Genomic DNA, 21031 nt, shown 5'->3' with positions numbered 1-21031 from the left:
ACATTGCTCAGCAACTATAAGGCCCATGACTGATTCAAGAGGAAAGAATATATGATTAATTTTTGTAATCCCATCAATGGATGAAAGATATCTTACTTTTACGCATGGTGTGCACGACAAAATTAAAGATGAAGTATCGAATTGACAACTTGGATTCCAACCATGAAAGAAAAGTTTTAATGTCAGCGCTGAAAGCTCATCCCAAACAAGTGAGGAAAATACTTTGTGAACAGTCAGATCCCATCCAATGATAAAACATCACACTCCATGTGCAATACATGTGGCTGCTTGAAGACAATGCAGAATGGACACCTGTGAATTGTGATCCTGTCAAACGGTGAAATGTCACTTGGCATCTGATGCAGATAAAAAATCAACAAAAAGGAATATCTTGGGATGTTTCCTATTCCATTGACCAAACAAATGTTACTTGGCACATGCCATGTAGATCACTAATTCAACAGTATGAAATCTGAAACCAAAACTGTCGCTTGATATTGGGGGATAACAGCAGTCCATCAAATGTATTTGTAAAGCTGAATGCAAAACCCCGACCAGCAACCCTGGTGGGAAAATGAAGAACATCACTGACATGACCACATAAAGCTGAACCTATGAAGGACCTCTTTTGCCCATTTCTGGACCATTCTTAAGCACCTACATAGTTAGGCAGCAGCTTCACCCCCGACTTCCAAGTTACATGTAGCAGCGAACATAGTTTGAAAGTAATATCCTATTCTCTCCTCACATGTTCACATGTGAAAGATTGTTCAGCACCCTAAACTCCCCATCCAATAAGAAACTTCCCCTTTCTATCTTCTTTCTTCCCTTCCATTTCCATGAAAGCTAATATCATCAAACTGGAAAACCTTATGTTGATAGGCATCATTTGATCCAAATATCTTTAACAATTTTTCCTATATTTCCATTTTTATGTTTTTTCTTTTTTAACTTACATATGTTGTTTTCATTTTCCTTTAAAAAAAAAAAAAAAAAAAAAAAACTTCCATGAAATTAGACTCAAACCAGAGAGATTCCATCCATAGGGACAAGTAAAATTGCTAACTAAAATTTGCACTGGAAGTAGATTTTACACCATGGTATTATAGTGACAGGAAAATGCCAGAACTCCAAGTTTGCCAGTCCTACAATGAAAATGGAAACTAAATAGTTATCATTTCTCGTTTTGGAATGGGTGTCAAATGAAAACATGCCGGGTTGGTTTTGGAATAACACGATATGGTTCAAACCTCTGATTCGGATATATTCCAACATAGAGGTTTTAGACCATAGGTTCTCCATAAGTAAACATCCTTGACTAGAAAAACTATAGAGTTAAAAATAGCAGTATATACTTATTTACACGTTCCATATCATCTACATGAGTCAACTTAAATAGAAATGTATTAGCATTATATGCAGCTCATGTGTTATGATGCTAAAAAGAAAATTAAGCCTTGTGTAGAATGCCTTATCAAATTGTAACAAATATATGCAACAAAATTAACTTATAAATACTACAACAAATTTGATATCATTGTTTCAGATGAAAAAGCGCATTAACTTTGTCAAAGCTGATCCGCCATAATATAAGAGAACGGTGCTGTTGTATCTCCAACAGATGAGATATGTCATGTGTGCCACATATGATTGTCATTTCTGTAAAGAGCATGCAGGCATTTTATGACTACTTGTCAATTTTTGCTTCTGTAGTTAAGCACAAAGAATCAAGATAACGACCATGTACTTCCCATACCCGTATAACCAATAACTGACAATGTACTTATTTTTAAGTATTTAATTAAGACATTATAAGCTATATAAGCTATTATGGAATCAAAGTTGTGCCCATGTACATACTATATAAGCTATTATGGAATCTCAAAATGAATAAAATGAGATAGAGACTGAATGCAATGGTAACTAATCCTTAATGTAGTAATACATACATAAACATGCAAATTAAAATAAAACATGGGGGAAATATAGATGATGTTCATATAACTACTTAGTATGCATGTGAGACTAAAGTCTTATTCTATCTCATTTACCCGCTTTGGAACAAGCAAAATTTAACGAGCACATAGCTGCATTGCCTGCACCCGTACATTCAAAACTTCAATGTTGTCATCTGATGGAGATATTTCATTTCTTAATTTAAAAGAAAAAAACTAGAGAAATACAATGTCCGCATAAAGTGGCACATAATACCTCCCATGTCATTCAAAACTTGTTCATGATGTGGAAAATGGAACAAATGGCATATCCAAAGGAAGCACAAGCTCCTCGAATAGTATAGCAGGTCCAAAATACATAGAACCTTCAATTCTTCCAAACATAGAAAGGATGCCTTCATAGATTTACTTTGAACAGCATGCCTCTGACTCTTATAGAATAATCTTGAGGGAAAAAAAAAAATCAAACATTAATTAATTTCTTTACTGGCTCTCTTGACAAGTGCATGATGGACCATGTCTCCAAACTTCTTTACCAAAGCAGTTACTCTTCTAAATACATAACCTAGCAACATGATTTTTACGTGACATTTTACCATATTTCCTGAAAAATAAAGAATCTCTAGCAAACTTTATCGTATAACAAATGCCCTTCACATGCAATTGAAAAAAGAAAAAGAAAAAAAAAAAAGAGTGAAAGCAGAATTCTACAAAAGGAATCAATCATAATCTTCAAAAACTACTCAGGAGTTCAAAGGATAAATATAAGTCTAAATGGAATAAAATTTACATAAATACATGTAAAGACATATTTTTAAGCTGATCTGGTTAAGATACATCTGCATTTTCTTTCCTTTGCAGATACATCCATAGGTAAGCCACCCCAGCGAGGAACATGGGGGTAAAAGAAGACGTTCTATAATACAAAGACAATGACTATAACTAAGAGTTAAGTCTAAGGGGTGATCAGAAAAATTGACTAAATGGAATACAAATTACAACTCATTATACCCTTGCCAAGGATGAATGGGTTAATCATGCTTGTGATATCGATGCTAGCAGGTTGGGGGTTGAAGCTGCTTTAGCCGTAGTACAACTTGCTTCATTGAGGGCCTGACTGAAAGTGTATCAACAGTACACATGACAGCCAAGTGCAATGTCTCTACCAAATCATCATGTGGAGCTATATCCCACAGCCCCTCAGTGAAGAACTCACGAGCACGGCCCTGGCGAAGCAGCATACATGCCCATGCAACAATATTGAAACCATTTCCATAAGGAGAGAATGAGGGATCCAAGGCTTTCTTATCTGAAATCAGCTCCATCAGCACTACACCATAGCTGTATACATCAGCCTTGTCAGAAACACGACAAGTCATTGCATACTCTGGGGCAACATACCCAAAAGTCCCAGCAACACCAGTAGTTGCATGGGTTTCAGAATTCCCAAGAAGCCTTGCCAAACCAAAATCCGAGAGATAAGCATTATAATCATTGTCCAATAAAATGTTGCTTGGCTTAACATCCCGATGTAGGATACGAGGTATGCAATGGTCATGCAGGTAAGCAAGTGCGCATGCAATGTCTAAAGCAATTTTATGGAGCATCCTCCAATCAACAGGTCTTTTAGCCCTCTCCTGTATAAATCTCTCAAGATTTCCTCCAGGCAAATAATTATATATGAGAAACATCTCTGCCTCACTGACATGATAGCCTATTAAAGTAACAAGATTTGGGTGGCGCCACCTCCCAAGGGTTTTAATCTCTGCATGGAACTGCTGAATACCTTGGAGCCTCCCTACTGAGAGTCTCTTTATAGCCACCACAACTCCAGGTGAAATCTCAGCCTTGTATGTGGCTCCAAAGCCTCCACTTCCAATGCAGTTGCTTGTATTAAAATTCCCAGTGGCTCGCACAACACTCTCATAAGTTATAGGAACCCCGATGTCGATGAAAATCATGACTTCTCTTCTTCTTGAAGACTGACCTGCAAATCTTGGCGCACATTTTCTGGTGTATATGTAGAGGGCAATCAGTGCTAAAAGGACTGAAACAATGGCTGCTGCTGATGCTATGGAAGCAATCTCAATAGAATTGAACCCTCTGTTGCTGCTATCACTTGGTGGGCTTCCAGGTGGTGAATCATTAGATGCTTGTGAATCCCCAGCATCCCCCTGATTGTCAGATGGAGGAACAGAGAGAGTAGATACATGACAAGACTGGAGCAAAGGGTTTCCAAGAACACTATCACATTGAATGGTGCTATCATTCAAAGGTAATGGCCCTGACAAATTATTGAATGACAAATTAAACATCGAGAGCGATGTTATGTTAGCAAAACCAGAAGGAATATTTCCGGAGAGTTTATTATTATTAAGAAGAAGGACAGTGAGACTCTTCAAATTGGCAAGACCACCAGGAATCTCTCCTAAGATAGAGTTGGAGGAAAGATCCAGCACCTTGAGAGCATACAACTGACCCAAGCCAGCAGGGATGAAACCACCGAGGTTGTTTTTGGCCAAGGACAGAACCTGCAAATGTTTCAAATTCTCCAAACTTGCTGGCATCTCACCCTGAATATGGTTCCTGCTCAAGTCCAATCCAACAAGACCGCTCAACGATCCAATACTCTGAGGAATCACACCTGTAATTCGGTTCCCAGCAATATCAAACACTACAAGAGATTTGCACATGGACCCAATTTCTGTTGGAATTGCACCAGAAATGAAGTTGTTGCTGAAGTCAATGATCAATCCATTCAAATCCTTGCATGTATTGAAAGGAACATCTGCTAATGTCCCGACAAGATTATTATCATCAGCCAGAAAGGCATAAACCATCGACTTTCCCAATCTGTCAGCTTGAAGTGGTAGAGATGCTAGATTACCGGTAAAATTGTTCCCACCAAAATTATGATATACTGTGATTTCACCATCGAATTCATACGTAAGCAAGGAGATTCCAGCTTGACTCCAATATGAAAAATACGAAAAGTATGCGGAGAACAGATCATCAAGCCGGAACTGGGATGACGAGCATGCTTTTGGGACAAACCTCGTAATGGAGCCAGACAACTGATTCCCACTAATATCAAAGATATCCATGCAAGGCACAGGAAGCTCCTCACTCAGCCAGCCAGTCAACTTGTTTGAGCTCAAGTTAAGAACTTTAAGATTGTGGCACTGCCCAAACACTTTTGGGATCCGCCCAGTGAAGATATTTTCACCTAAGTTAACCATTTCTAAGCTATCACAAGTACCCCAACTGTTGGGAATCTCACCTTCCAGTGTCGCCCTTGGAGCCCAGAGGATCCTAAGCTTCGATAGGGTCGTAATGCTCTCAGAAATTCCACCTTGAAAATAGTTGAAATCATCGATATCAGCATAGCTCGAGTTATCAAAACTGGTCATCGGATAGTATGGATTAGAAAGAACAAGAACAGATAATTCGACACAGCCTCCCAGCTCCACAGGTACAGAGCCACTCAAGCTGTTCCTTGAAACATCCAAAACTTGAAGCTTTGTCAACCGGCCAAGGTCTAAAGGAATAACATCATCTAACAAATTGGAAAATAGCAACAGGGACCGAAGCTCATTGCAATTCCCCAAGCCACCAGGAATGCTACCAGCTAGAAGATTCGCCGACAGGTCAAGATGCTCCAGACTCTGGCAACCAGCTCCAAGCTCATCAGGAATCGCACCAGTGAACCGGTTAAAAGACAGAGATAGCTCTCTCAGCTTGGGAAAGTCACCAAGGAACCCAGGGATCGTGCCATTGAACTGGTTGCTGGAGAGGTCTAGGGTTTCTAAACGCGTGCAGCTTGAGAGCGAGCGTGGAATCTCACCTTGGAGCAGATTGGAGGCCAGATTGAGCACACGCAAGCCGCGCATGAATCGGGAGGGAAGGCAGCCGGACAGCGAGTTCCCCTCAAGATCGAGGACCTCCAAGTTCTCCAGTTCCCAGATCTCACCGGGTATCTCACCATCAAAGCCATGGAAAGGAAGCGAAAGAACCCTCAACTCCACCAACTTCCCCAGTGCGGGGCTCAGCTTTCCGGCCAGCCTCCGTGCGAGATCCGGGCAACTCTTCCACAGCGGCCCCGACCGGCCGCAAGAAGGGAAAAAGGCGCCACCTTTGGCCGATATATTGAGCCCCACTACCCTGGATCCAGCGTCGCAGGAGACGCCGGGCCAGGAGCAAGCGTCGGAGCCGGGGGAGACGTCGGACCATCCACGGAGGAATCCGGCGGGGTCGGAGGAGACGGCGGCCTTGAACTGGAGAAGAGCCTGCCTCTCGGAGGCGCGCGCGTCCTCCGCCACCGCGACGACAAGGAAGAGGAGGGCAAAGACTAGAGCTCCCGCAGCCACCTCCCGGCGGCGTTCCATCGCCGACGGGCAGCGCATTACGAAGGAGAGAAACCCTAACCCAAACAAGCTAAGGTCACAGGAGATGGAGGACTAGCCCACGAGCTCGAAAACCTTGAGAAAGAGAGGAGAGAGAGGAGGGACCTAAAACTAAATATGAGAAATTTCGGGGGTAGAGACTGAGGGGGAAAAATGCGTCTTCTCTTCTTCTTCTTTGCTTTGCTTCTCTTCTCTACTTCTCCTCCTCTTTCCCTTCCTCTTCCACTGCTGCTTTTGCATCCCTTTCCCTTCACTTCCAAACCTATTTGATTCAATTGAACCCACTCTGACACCCATTACCGACACCAGAGCAAGATGCCTTATACGTGGCCCTGGAATAGGGGGTGTGAAAGTGGGGTGTGATTGTCGATATTTCTGCTTTTTCTGGCTGCTCGTGGGGTTCGGCCACCATCAGTCCTTTTTGAAAAATTACGTTATTTATTATTGTCTAAATTAAAATATTTTGGGGAAATGGTGGTGGTGGGCCCGGAAGGGGTCCAAGGGCAGTCAACGCTGTCATCACTCGGTCAACGAGGCGGCGGGCTCCGGTTTGGGCCCGCGGAGGATGAGAGACGGCCATGCGTAATACACGTGGCGGTATTCGGTGGGGCCCGCCGAGATCCTCGTCGGTCGCGATTGAGAGACCACGCAGATCGTCTGATGTATGGTGGACATGTTTGATCATCATGATTCAGAATGGATCGGGACCGTTAGTTTGATAAGGCCGTGGATAGCAATGGAGTAGGGGTCTTGGAGACTGGATTTTGGACCACTAAGAAAAGCCAACGTAAAGGATAAGATTAGACGCAAAGATAGGTTCATGTGTCGAAGAGCACTACCAGCATTAGCCATGTGAATCACCTTTATTTTTTTCCTTAATTTTTCTTTTTTTTTGGGTAAACTCCTTAATTTTTCTTTAGGAAGAAGCACTATATCAATTGATGAAAGCTAATATAAGAGAATTTGAGCAAAGATTGGTATCCATGATTGCAATAATTAGAATTTTTTTTAAAAAATATTTGCTAGCAGAAATTTGTTGGTCTTGCTTTGATGTTGCACTGTTTTGTTGATACTCAATAACACTCAGAAAAAATTTTGTCCATTGAGAAGATCGATCATTAATTTAACAAATCATACAGACTAAGAAGATATTTCTACTGAATTACAAGTTTCCTGCTTTAATTGTTGGTGCAAAAATGCAACTATTAAATGCTCAGCAAAGCATTTGTAAGTTGATATCTGAACGATACTTTATTTTTTCGGATCAACAAACAATATTTAAATTTCTAACAACAAGCTTTCCTCCTAAAGAAAACTTGATTGCCTGGTTTTTAATGACAAAATGTGTGTTGATATGTTAGTGACCACAAATGTGGCATAGGGTTTTGTTGTTTATGTCATTTGTACCATAGGATGAAGGCTTATAAAGTCTACCGATTAGGTATGTCTATGAGGTTGGTTGTTAATCAAAACAAACTTGTGCTATTAGGAATCCTATGACATTAACTCACAAGGAGCCACCAGCCCCACCACGTTATCCCGCAATATGTTTGTTTAGAAGGACAACTAATGTATTGTATCATGAACTAGGAAATTTTTGCTTCTATTTATATTTCTCCTAGGGCCACACCTATTGATATAGTCCCCATTCCCCCAATTTTATCTGATGATCGGGCTAACTCCGTGGCATCAAGGAGTTAATGTGTTCTAAATTAATATATTATCTTCTTTGTTGGATATAGTAATAAAATAAAAGTCATCTCTACTCTATCAATTAAAAAAAGATGAAAAGAACCCTGACCCACTAAGTTGGTTGTTGGGGATGGAAGATTTTAGAAAGGCAATTGCAAGACCTACACTATGGCCAGTAAATAGCAAACAATATTTACAAAGTAATATGTTAAGCAACATGACATGCATATACAAATGCAAATGCATCCAAGTTAATGCATGCATGTATGTATATGTATATGTATATGTGTGTGTGTGTGTCTATATATATATATATATATATATATATATATATATATATATATATAACTATGTAGACCTTGCTTGTTTAATATTGACACTAGATAATTAAGTATATGAATAAGAAATATACATGAGATACTAAGATGGAAGTGATGTACCCATTAAGGTAAGCAAAGTATCTTTCCAACATGTGAGATCATTTATAGCAAATCATGTGACAATGTGGAACCAATCTCCATCCTAAGATTTAATCGGATCTTCATAGTTTGTAGGTAGATGGATGACAACTTTGGCTGCTTCAAGAGGGGGACCACAATACATGACCTTCTCCACCTACCAATGACCACCAAAGCTCCAATGCCGGCTTCCTCGAGGACTTTCAGGGAAGAATTGAATCAATTGATGGTGAGAGGGGTCTTCTATTTAAGATTTTAGACCAGACTTTCTAGACCATGGACTTAGAGGCTATAGGAGTCTTAGTGTTGATTATGAGGGCAACATAATTGTGATAAGAGAAGAGGCTTAGAAGAGTTCTGAAACCAATGTAGAATTTTGTTTTTTTTTTTTTTTTAAGGAAATGAAATACCACCCACATCATTAGAAAGAAAAAAATGTCAAAGGTCCAAAGCTGAGTCTTTTTCTATCATCTATTCTGAATGGTTATACTAATGGGTTGATGGCCTTAGTTGTCAAAGGTCTACAATATTCTCTACAAGTATAATTGGATAAAGCTATTCTCCCCACTCAGCCTATATTATATGGCTGGCCAAAGATATCTAGAATCACTTTGGAAAACAACCTTCAGTACAGGGACTAGGAAAGTGTTGCTGCACCAACTTATTTGTACCTAGAAAATGTGGCAAAACAATCTTCAATGATTACTAGACTACTCTGTTATACACAGAACTGCAACCCAATGTTGCTGGCTCCTTTCTGGACTCCTATTAATCTCCAGCTAACCTGTCTATGTGGAATAGCTGGCATCGCTCCAAGTTTCCTAGAATAGTTTGGTAAAAAAAAAAAAGACAAATAAATGTGTTCTGTTTTAATGTAAGATTACAATAACCAAGACCATCTATTCTACTAATCACAAATGATGGATCTAGAACTTTTCTCCGTTATAATATCAGACTCAGCATCCAGCTTGCTTAAGACAGGTCCTAGATCCTGTGACAGAAAATGCTATCATTATTTTAACCTATGATCCTCTTTACAGTGCTTGATATCTCTCTACCTTGGCTATAGCTTATACCATTCAAGGCACCAGCTAAAGCACACAAATTATATGAGTGACCTTGAACTGCTAAGATTTTTCGATGCACCAGTAAAGCAAACTAGGTCCAATACTTTTTCTATTTATCACTAACCAATGAGAAAAAAATATATATTTCGATACATATCTTGATCCAAGTCCTCAACACTTCAACAAAAGGATTGAAAAACCAGTGATACAACAATATCTGAAGGATTTAATTTCTAGAAAAACATATACTACATGAATAGCAAGAACTAATAAAGTATTCCATGTCGGAGATTCACAACCAAGAGAATGATCAAGAAAACAGCAGCTTCTGTGCATTAAAGAGGATTGTTAATCAAAAAAGGCATGTCTGTAAAAACATAGTTGGATTGAGAGATTGACATCTTGGATATCTCTCCTCAGCCTCTTCTCATTCATGAATTCAGACAAGTTGCTTCCTTCAATGTGAGTTGGAACTTCTCACCACCCTCCAAATGTATAATGGACGATTAAGAATAAAAATATCCATGTTTGCAAGACAATCAAAAAAACTCCCATGTTTGTGGTGCAATGGCATTGAAACCTAGATTCATGTAGAAACAAACTACCATTTGCATGATTTTTTACTATTCCCATAAGTAATGAATGGACAATCACATAGAGAAACGTGGGGCATAATTGCATGTCCAAATCCTTTGCTGGGTATAGATAGTTCATAATTATACTACCATTTTTAGTTTTTTCTACCACATAGCAGAGATATTTTGCTAGTTTCATGAGGATGGGCAATGGAGATATTTCATCCCACAGTAATTTACTTCTTTGTAAACATTCAAGCCAATGGACAGTGTATGGGCTTGACACCATGCAGGATGCCGTGGAGTCTTAAGAATTGCTCGTGGAGTATAAGAATTGCCTTTCGATTCTGTTTGGCTTATCACATGTATGGTTTCGGGCAGTATCTTTTAATTCTGTTTCACAAATATGATGCATGGTTAAGATTGTGCAATAGCTGCAAAGAGAGTTTGGAGTGCTTTGAAAGCTGTGCAAAGCATGATCCAACTAAAGACACAACCTAAACCCCAGTTGCACATGGGAGTTTGATTGATTGACAGTTTCATATCACTCATAGTAGTCTGACATCCTTATTTTCAGATGGATTACAAACCCATGTGTAGATGTCTGCTGGATTTTAGATGAGTGTTACCTCCATATTACCTTCATCATGCACACTGACATTTCAATTGAAGATTATTGTATCTCAGATGCTTCCAGAGAATACAACTAAAGTCTCCAAAAGTCTAGTTGCACAGGGTAATCCAGTTACAATCCTTTTTTTTTAAAAAATCATCCATGGCTTCACTGTTATATAAATAGAGGAGAAGAGATGTGATCTTCTGACTGCCTTAGGTTTTTCTTTAAAACAAAAATAGATATAATTATGCTCTCTCCCTCCCTCTCTCTCTCTCTCTCTCTCTCTCTCTCTCTCTCTCTGTGTGTGTGTGTGTGTGTGTTGTGAAGTTTTAATATCATATTCTTTAAAAATTGAACCAGATTTAGTCCTGCAAGGCTGCAACCACAGCCATTCAGATATTGTAAGATGGTCCTGCAATTTGACATGGGATGTTTCATGGATTACATTAACCCCACCCATCGATGAGTGCGAGACTACTGGATCTCTCCACTCTCTTGTCCATTATGGACTAGAGATAATCCAATTTTTTTCCACCCAATCAAGAACTTGAAGAGATAACTCTGGTTGATCCATGTTAACAAATGCATTGCCTGTTTGCTCAGCTTTGTCATATGAATAAACATACATTTAAAAATTCTAATTTCATTCACTCTAAGAAGCACTAGAAAACATTGTGGATCCATTACATATGCTGGCAGAGTTTCCCTCTATCTCCCTCTACTCCAATCACAAGACTTGGTAGGAGAAAGATGTCATCTCTTTCCAGACCTCGCTAAGATTGGGGGGCAAATGAATTCTTCTGCCCACGCATGCTGAGACTTTATGTTCCAAAGAGACCTGATCCCTGAAAGCATCGAAACAACGTATGAAATACAATGCTAAAAATCAAAGAAGGAATAAAATAAATGATTAAAGAAAGAACTTGATTGTTTTTGAAGGAGAAATAGCCATAAGTACGACTCTTTGGGATCAGCTCTATGCATCCTTGTTCACTACCAATGGATTTTTTTCACATTTAAAGCTACCGCTAATGCTTTTTTAGAAATATTATTTTGATTTCTCGCAACTTCTAAACATGCTAGCTTATATATAGGAAGGACAATAGTTTTGTACTTTCCCGTCAGAAAGAATAGCAAATTACATTACCATTAATAGGGAACAACATGGAGATCATTAACGTATAACTAATAGCAGCAACATTAAGCTAAAGAATTAATACCATGAAGGAGTTTTCTGCTTGCATTGAGAGAGTTGTGACCTTTTGGTTCCTGGCAAGCAACCTCTTGGAAACAGGGGACATCATAAGATCCGTTGGGCTCAAGTACCTGCTACTGTAGAAACACCAAAACAGAAAGATAATGAGAGAACCTTACAGCCATCAACCTTTTATGAGATCCCAGACAAAACTCTCACCTGTCAGGGAATTTGGAAGTCTTGGGGACTTGAAGGACTTCAGGGGTGGTACTCTTATGGCCATTAACCTTTTGTGAGATCCCATCAGGCTTTTCGTTCCTTGGAGAACCAATTGATGGAGGAGTTTGTTTACCACGCGCTGAGTGCTCCTTATCCATCAGAAATCAGAGAGAGAGAGAGGGAGGAATGAGTTCTCAAGGGGCGTGGCCGAGGTTATAAAAGGGGTGGATGAGGCGAAGTGACCGTTGGGTGGTTAGGCAACGGTCAAGTTAGTCTTTCAAATTTAACACTGACACGCGAGCAGAGCACCGCCAGGAGAGTTTGAACTCTAGAGTTTGAAGCCAAAGGCGAGAACCCGCAAAAATTGGACCGTTGGCACTGGCTTTTTCCATTGCAAAAGTTGGGTAAAGTTGTTTCTTTCCCTTTTTCCATTGCAAAATTTTTAAAAGCTGCTCATGTTCGACTGTCAGAACGAAAAAGTTCTGCTACATGTTTCAGTGTTTATTACTAAAGTCAGCAGTTGAGAATTTATTCTGGTTTAATAGGCTGTTATCAGTTGCATTTTTTACCACTTCAAATGGCACTGAGGTGGTATACAACTTCTGGTGTAAACGACTAGCTAATTATGGCTGTTACACGGATCAAGATGTGCACTCCCAGATACAATAATAATAAAAAAAAAAAGAATAAAAAGAAGATGTGCACTCCCAGGCCCCAGCAAGTTGTTGGAAACGCCAGTTTCCATGCAATCAGCTCATAATGGGCTTATTAAAATAAAAAATATATATATAAGAAAAAGGTTAATCGTCTAAGTAACTCCCCATTATTTAAACTAGCTTTTAGTCCCGTGCTTGGCACGAAATATGATTTTTTCTTGAAAAAATATTTTATTTATTAATTTATTAATATCTATTATATATATAAAAAATAATTAAAATAAAAAAAATAAATTTTATACATAATATAGATTATAAGTTATTTATAAATTAATTTTTTTTAAATTTAAAATTTTTTTCTATTTTAATATATATATATATATATATATATATATATATATATATATTAGATGTTACGAATCAAGTGTTTCAAATTCCAAACAGAAACCATTGCGGCCTCTCCCCACGAGAGGCCTCCCAAGTCCCAATAAACTGCACCGAGCTACTTCTCTGTCTCCCCTTCTGTTGATTTTTTTAAGAGTATCATGGTACATGTAAAAAATATAAAGAAATATCACGATTTGTGCAACAGGAACGATTTTTTTTTTTTCTATTTTTATCTAAATTTTGAGATTCTATTTTCTAAATTTAGAGAGAATAGATGAGATTAAATGGATATTATATTTATCCATGAGCTCTAAACTCAAAGCTTTTTTGTTTTTTTTTGACTTGAGCTCTCCTTCTAGCACCGCAACATCTCGGTGTATCCCACCCTCCACCCAGAATCCCCGAGTCTTCCACCAGTTGGATGTTCGGGCTGGGTTCGGACTGTAACTCAATGATAAAATTTTTTTTTTTTTTATTTTTTATGACTACAACTAAAGCTGTCAAGAAGAACCGATTTACCTCGATCCACCTCTAAATGAAATGGGACAGACTGATTCGTTTAACTGACAGATTAGAAAACTTCAATCCAACCCGATCCATCATGGACTACAGATTAAACAGGCCAACCACCAAAATTCTCCTCCCCCCATAAAAAAAAAAAAAATATTAACCCTTCTCTCTCCTCTCCATGTTCCCTCCACGATCTCTGGAGGGTTGATAATTTTTTTTACTAAACAAGAGTCAAAGCCTCAAAAAGATTTGATAATATTTCTTATTACTAAACAAAATAGATGGACCAGCTCGCTCCAACCTGTCCCGACCCACCAATCCAAATGGGATGGGTTATTTGATCCATTTTTAAATGGATTGCTAAAATATAAACCAAATCCATCCCATTGACATGACGGGATGGGCGGATGGGCCAACTCGACGGGTCCAATCTAAATTAACAGTTTTAATACCAATCAAATCGTAGAAGCGACCAAAACCACGATGATTTTTGTCTTCAAGTTTTTTAACGATTTCAAGTACCCTCAATCTTCCTTTTAAAAACTCAATTCATAATTTTTTTTTTTCGAGCACGTGGCATGCAAATAGACTGTACACATGACGGAGGCTAATACCTTTATTTTAATATATATACACACACTAGTTTATGATCCTGTGTCCTACACGGTGCAATTTTTTTTAAAAAAATATTTTATTTTATTGATTTATTAATATCTATTTTATATATATTTTAAAAATAATTAAAATAATAAAAAAATATATTTTGTATATATATAGTATGGATTATAAGTTATTTTATTTTTTTCTAAATTTGAGGTTCCTATGGGCCTCTTGCAATCTAGCTCCTTCTAAAATTTTTGTCCTCTTCCCATATTAGCATTCATTCTTCTCTGCTTTGCTCTTCGCTTTTGGAGCTCACTCTCTTTTCTCCTTTTTTGCTACCATGATGGAGCTCAAGAGGTTCTCAAAAAATCAGGATATCATCCGAATCGAGCATATCGATATCCACTTATATATTCACGGCTTGAACCTCGACTCCACTCTAAAGACCTACATTGTCCCCGAAGGCATGGGGTAGCCACCACATTGTTATCACGAGAATACAGCCTATAAATAGAAAATTTTGTTGCCAAAGAAGAATCATTTCAATCAAAAATCTCCAACCCTACAAAATTTCATGCTTCTACCAAGATTAAGCTCAAACACAACTCGCAAAAAATCCCATATACTTGAGAAAAAACCCAACCATTGGTACTAAAGCCGTTGCTCTTCAATTCTCTGAAACCAACCAATCGGACAGAATATTCGTTAGTTTTTTCCAAGAAAAAATAAAATATTAGCACAGGCATGGATTTTCAATTTTTCGATACCAAGTGAGAATCGAAAAAGGAAAAAAAAAGTCATTAACTCTGTTGAGGTTTTCTTGAGATAATTTTTAAATTTATGAATTTTGAGCATTATAATTAAAATTTTATTTTAAATTATTTTAATTATCCAAAAATTTTTTCATTAGTATCAAAGTGAATAGAGATATTTTCTAATCATACGTAGATATGATTATGCTTGCTATATTGATGTGTTAATTGCATTAAAATCTTTTTATGATATTTTTTCTATTGACATAGTTAGGGTTATTGTTAAGCTATGAAATTTTGTATGTAACTAGATTATATATGTGTGATGTAATCTAAAAAAAATTGTAGCACAAGATTTTGTATATTGAGAGATATCAATGAGCCCAACCAATTGAACCAAAATCTTATTTTAATTATTTCTCTATCTCAACTATGAGATTTATATGATCATAAATAACTCTTTGTAAGCTTTCTATGGATATAAAATTCATACTTTTTAGAGTTAAAATGAGAGAGATATTGAATTTTAAAAATTCGTATCAAAATCAGTTCAAAAACGAGTTTGGTTTGGGTTTGAAAGCTTTTAGATGATATGCTCTACATATAATATATATTTGTACATATATGAATACGTTAAGTGCATGAGTCTTTATTTTTAAGTTATGATTTATTTAAATCATTATGAAATTATGCTATATATATTTTTAGACTGACTGATATTCTTCTTATAGTTGACATGTATTATTTGTGGAGGCATGAGTATAATCACATTTATGGTCACTTGCCTAAATCTTGATACCTAGACCATAAAATGAGGCTGGATCAGATTTTAAATGAGTATATTCAGAACATGTAGGATATTTATGATTTCTTGGAATAAGGAGGCACTTGGTTAAGTCAGGATGAAATATTAGAAAGTCTTATAATTTTTTTACCTTCTAAATATATATAAAAAAAGATTTTGTTGAGACATGCCTAGCAACATAGTACCGATGATGAACTTAATTTTGCTCATGCATCTACTTACTTACAAGAGATATATAAAGAGTGTCAGGTTGCAGATGCTATTAACAATAACATTAGGTGTACTACTACATTGTATATGGTTCCAAGTTTGAGAAATAATAGAGGAGTTAAACTTTCCAAAGATAGAACCTTTTGGTCAGCAAAAATAACTATTGAGAGATGAAAAGCTTCATCTAGCCATATAACAAAATAAGATTATCAGTGGACGGTTCAAAGGTAAACCATTTTGGAATCTTATAGATAAAGATCTGAAGTACCATGATTGTGAAGTGCTAAGTGTCAAGTTAAAAAAATATTAGATTAAAAGAAGAAAAGTGCGTGTGTGAAAAGTATGAGTAATATATTTGCCACAGTTAGGAGAGCTATAGCTAGAAGAGCTAGGACTTAATTAGTTTTTTAATTTATTTAGTTGTTATTATCTTTTAGACATTTGTTAAAGCATACTTATTCTTTTGATGACATGGTTTATGACTTATGTTTTATGTTCATTGATTAATATGATATAAGGACACGCTTATTGTTATTTAATAAATGTTGATGCAATTGTAACAATTTAAGATCGATGAAATGAGTTTTGGTTCTTGCCTTAAACTAATATGTTAATATGAAATGAGCTATAATGATGATGGTAAGATAATTAGAAAGTGAGAGATGATTAGGAGCATTGCTAACCTTTGATTTTGCATCTATTTGTCATATTATCATTATTATAATTGGCAATTGATATAAAATGTGTGTATATCAATAAAGTGCTAGTTATTAATTTTGTTATTATTTGTCTGTGTATAGTAATTAAAAATATCAATTGCATCTAAAATTATCATTGTTGAACTGAACAAAGGAGACAAACTGAACGGTAACAACTATGACATAAGGCACTACAAGATTCAATAGATTTTTGAGGAAGAAAAGTCCTTAAGACTCTCGATCATGCTATGGTTAAACTTGAGCAATAAAATACTGCATAGAATAAGCACAAACTTAAGACATACTAAGTCCGAAAAAAGAAGAATAGCACCACACATATTATGTTGTTGAGCACAATACATGATGACTTGGTGCCTAAATATGAGAAGTCCTAATTGCTTAGGAGATGTGGATAGCCTTGAAGAACAAATATGGCAATATATCAGCTACTTGCTTGCATAAGCTGATCAGTAAGTTTGATACTTATATGAAGTGTCAACATTACATAATTGTGCAATATTTGAGGAAGATGTCCAATATGATTAGAAAGCTGAGGATAGTTGGGCATGTTCTGACTAATAAACAATAGGTCCAAGCTAGGATAAGATTTTTTCCACAAAGCTAGAAATATATAAAGGTCAATATGATACACAATGAAAGTATCAAGACTTTTGATGATATTCATCATCATATTGAATTAAAGGATGAACATTTGGAAGCTGCCAAATCAAGTAGGCAATCATATGTTACTGAATCTAGTTCATACAAAGCTACAAGTTTTAAGCATAAAAAGGGACTTGGATCTTCCAAGAAAGGGAAGAAGGCTATCTCCAATGGAAAGAGAGACCTATCTAATCACCACAACAAGATTGTACATGATGAAAAATAGAAGAAAGACGAGTAAGATTAACTGCTATAATTGTGGCAAGTTATAATACTTTGCTCGTGAGTGCATCGAGCCAAAGAAGGTGCAGTCTTACTCATTATATTGCTTTCAATTATATTTCTAGCATAATTTTACTTACTGAATCTCATCTTTTATGGACTGTTGACTCAACTTCTACAGACTATGTAGTTAGAAATCATGAAAAGTTCATGGAATATCATTAAATTTTAATGGGAATGAAGTAGATATATGTCGAGAACAATGCAAAAGTTGAAGTCAAGGGCATTAACACTTGCAAGTTGAATTTTCAAGATTGCCGAATGCTGTTTCTATACGACATTCTGTACACTCTAAAAATTTGATGAAACTTAATATCAATTGTTGTTCTTCTAGGTTTAGATTTCAATTTGAATTTTTATGATAGTGGTTTGAACTTGTATAGTTGAGATTTATTTTATGATGCTTGATACATTCTGGATAGTTTTATTGTATTAGATGTTAAACAATGTGATATTTTTGTTTATAGTTATTTTTTTTTTAAATGCATCTTCTAGTAGTAATGATGTAGATATAAATATTTAGCATATGAGAGTGGGACATAGGTCTAGACCGAATGAACATACTTGCAAGAAAAGGTTTGTTTGGTTCAATTTCCAAAGTGGACCTACCTATATGTGAACATTTTTTAGCTAAAAAAACAACAAGAAAACCATTTGATAAGGGAACTAAAGCAAAATCCCCATTGTAATTGATCCATTCTGATGTTTATGGTCCAATGAATATGAGAGCAAGGCATGGAGCTTGCAATTTTTTATGTTCATTGATAATTTCATATGATGTGGTCATGTTTATCTGATTTTTCATAAATCCAAAGCATTAGATTACTTCAGAAAGTATGTAAACTTAGTTGAGAATTAGTTTGACAAATATATCTAAGCTTTAATAATAAATAGAGGGCGTGAATACTTATTTGAATAATTTTAAAACTTTTATGTTAAAAGAGGTATATCCAGATATTAACTGTTCCTAGAACTCCTTAACAAAGTATTGTTGCAGAAAAGAGGAACAAGACACTCTTAGATATGATTAGATCAATGATGACATAAGCTAATTTGTCAATATCTTATTGGAGTGATGTAATATTGACCATAACTTATATTCTTAACTGTGTCCCCTTAAAATCAGTTAATTCCACTCCCTATGAACTATAGTCTGATCGAAGAGCTGACATGGGGATCAGTTGCTTATGTTTATGACCCATCTTACAAGTATGAAAAATTGAGTCCAAAGGAAAAAAAGTGTATCTTCATAAATACTCTAAGCAATCTAAAGGATATGCATTCATTGGAGAACAAGCAGATGGAAGCATGATTGGATTTGAATCAAGAAATACCACATTCTTAGAAAGTGAATTTTCAAGCAGAGGCAAGGTTGATAAAGATTTTCAATTCTATGAAAAAGAAGATCTTAATGAAAGTGAAACCATTGAACAATCAAATGATGAGTTGTCATGATATCCTAAACCAAGTGGAAGCAATCCACTTACCAATAAATTAGCTTAAGCAAAATCTCATATACATAGAAGCAACCATGAAAGAATATCTCATCGGTTGCTTCGACATCGAGGGTGAGGCTCTTATAATTGCTCCACAAGTTGAAAGTGATTCTAAAATAATAGAAAAAACTCTTTCATCCTTTTCGAAAGAAGAATAGAAGAAAGCAATGGAGGAAGAAATGTAGTTTATGACAACCAATCATGCCTAAGACTTTATTAATCTAGCACCACAATGTAAAGCCACTGGGAATAAATAAGTTCTTAAGATTAAATGAAAGATAGATGGATCTATTGAAAGATATAAAGCACATTTAGTAGCTAAGGGTTACACTCAATAAGTGGGTGTTGATTATGAGAAAATTTTTTCATTTATAGTGAGGTTTGCCTCGATTCACCTAATCTTTATACTAGTTACACATTTAAATTTAGAATTATATCAAATGGATGTAAAGACCATATATTTCAAAGAAGAACTAGATGAATAGATTTATATGGAACAACCGAAAGATTTTGAGATAGTGGGCCAAGAGCGCAAGGTGTGCAAGCTTTAAAAGTCCACATATAGCTTGAAACAATCATCCAGATAGTGATATTTGAGATTTCATTGTGCCACAACATCATATAGATTTATGATGATCGATGAAGATCACTATGTATATATCAAGTGATCTGAGAATGATTTCATAATTCTATCTCTCTATGTGAATGATATTTTGCTAATTGAAAATTTAATAAGTTTTATCCTTGTCATTAGGGAATGGCCATCCTCCAATTATTTTGAAATGTAGGACATGGGAGAGGTTGCATATGTGCTTAGAGCTAAAATCATAAGAAATTGATTGAAGAAATTCTTAGCCATATCTCAAGAACTATATATCAAGAAGGTTCGTGAATATTTCAATATGCAATATTACAGTTCTATTGATACACCAGTAGTAAAGGGCAGGATCTTAAGTTAAAACATATGCCCTAAGACTCCAAAAGAACGTGAATAAATGAAAAAATCGCTTACTCCAGTATTGTTGGGTGTCATGCACGCAATGATGTGTATTGAGCCTGATGTCTACTATGATATTGGCTTGGTCAGTCATTTTCTGTCAAATCTTGGACCAAAGCACCAGAAAGTGATCAAAAAAATTTTAAGATGTCTACAAGGCATAGTAGATTTTTATTTATGTTATCAAGGGAAAGATTTATATTTGATTGAATATACTGATGTTGATTGGGGTGGAGATCCAGATGAACACAAATCAACCTTGGGATATGTATTTTTTACTTAATAATGATGCCATAATATGTAATTGTAAAAGACAAATATACATAGTTTTGTCAATCATGAAGCCTGAGTTTATGACATATGCTGCACCACACAAGAAGTAATTTTGCTCAAAAAATTCTTATAATATTTAGAGATTGTCCCTAATGTGCATATACCTATAACAATCTTTTGTGATAGCCAAGTAGCAATTGCTTATACTAAAGATCCAAAGTATCATGACAAGACCAAACACATTGATACTAAATATTATTTTGTTAGAGATATTGTGGTACAGAAAGAAGAAGTTTTACAATATATTTCTATGCATCATATGACTGCTGATCCTTTGATGAAACCAATTCCTAGAGATGTGTATTTGTCTTGTATAAAATTTCTAGGATTACATAAGTTGTAGTGTATTACTATATTTATAGACTGCTTCAATGATATGTATATATTATGTTGTTTTCATATATTTTATAAATTTAATAGCACATACACACATGAATTTTGAAAACTATATCGTCTGAT

General features: G+C 36.1%; 2 protein-coding genes across 2 annotated transcripts; both read right to left on the bottom strand.

Moving 5' to 3' along the window:
* Positions 1–1016: 1016 nt before the first annotated feature.
* On the bottom strand, positions 1017–6668 carry LOC105058090 (LRR receptor-like serine/threonine-protein kinase RPK2). The gene has a single exon (XM_073249391.1). It carries the CDS (start codon positions 6356–6358, stop codon positions 3011–3013), a length of 3348 nt encoding a protein of 1115 aa, XP_073105492.1. The 5' UTR covers positions 6359–6668; the 3' UTR covers positions 1017–3010.
* Positions 6669–11375: 4707 nt separating this feature from the next.
* On the bottom strand, positions 11376–12365 carry LOC105058088 (uncharacterized). The gene is made up of 3 exons (XM_010940880.3): positions 12181–12365; positions 11987–12098; positions 11376–11611 (listed from the first exon to the last, which is right to left on the bottom strand). The coding sequence occupies exons 1-3, from the start codon at positions 12336–12338 to the stop codon at positions 11588–11590; spliced, it is 294 nt and encodes a 97-aa protein (XP_010939182.1). The 5' UTR covers positions 12339–12365; the 3' UTR covers positions 11376–11587.
* Positions 12366–21031: the final 8666 nt, after the last annotated feature.

This window comes from Elaeis guineensis, chromosome 15 (genome assembly GCF_000442705.2).
Source record: "Elaeis guineensis isolate ETL-2024a chromosome 15, EG11, whole genome shotgun sequence".
Taxonomy (NCBI): Eukaryota; Viridiplantae; Streptophyta; class Magnoliopsida; order Arecales; family Arecaceae; genus Elaeis; species Elaeis guineensis.
This window is presented reverse-complemented; position numbering and strand designations above follow the sequence as displayed.

Coding starts and splice junctions, on each gene's coding strand:
- LOC105058090 (XM_073249391.1), bottom strand. CDS start 6,358: ATGCGCTGCCCGTCGGCGATGGAACGCCGCCGGGAGGTGGCTGCGGGA.
- LOC105058088 (XM_010940880.3), bottom strand. CDS start 12,338: ATGGATAAGGAGCACTCAGCGCGTGGTAAACAAACTCCTCCATCAATT. Junction 12,099..12,180: donor ACTTCCAAATTCCCTGACAG/GTGAGAGTTTTG, acceptor GTGTTTCTACAG/TAGCAGGTACTTGAGCCCAA. Junction 11,612..11,986: donor AAGCAGAAAACTCCTTCATG/GTATTAATTCTT, acceptor CGATGCTTTCAG/GGATCAGGTCTCTTTGGAAC.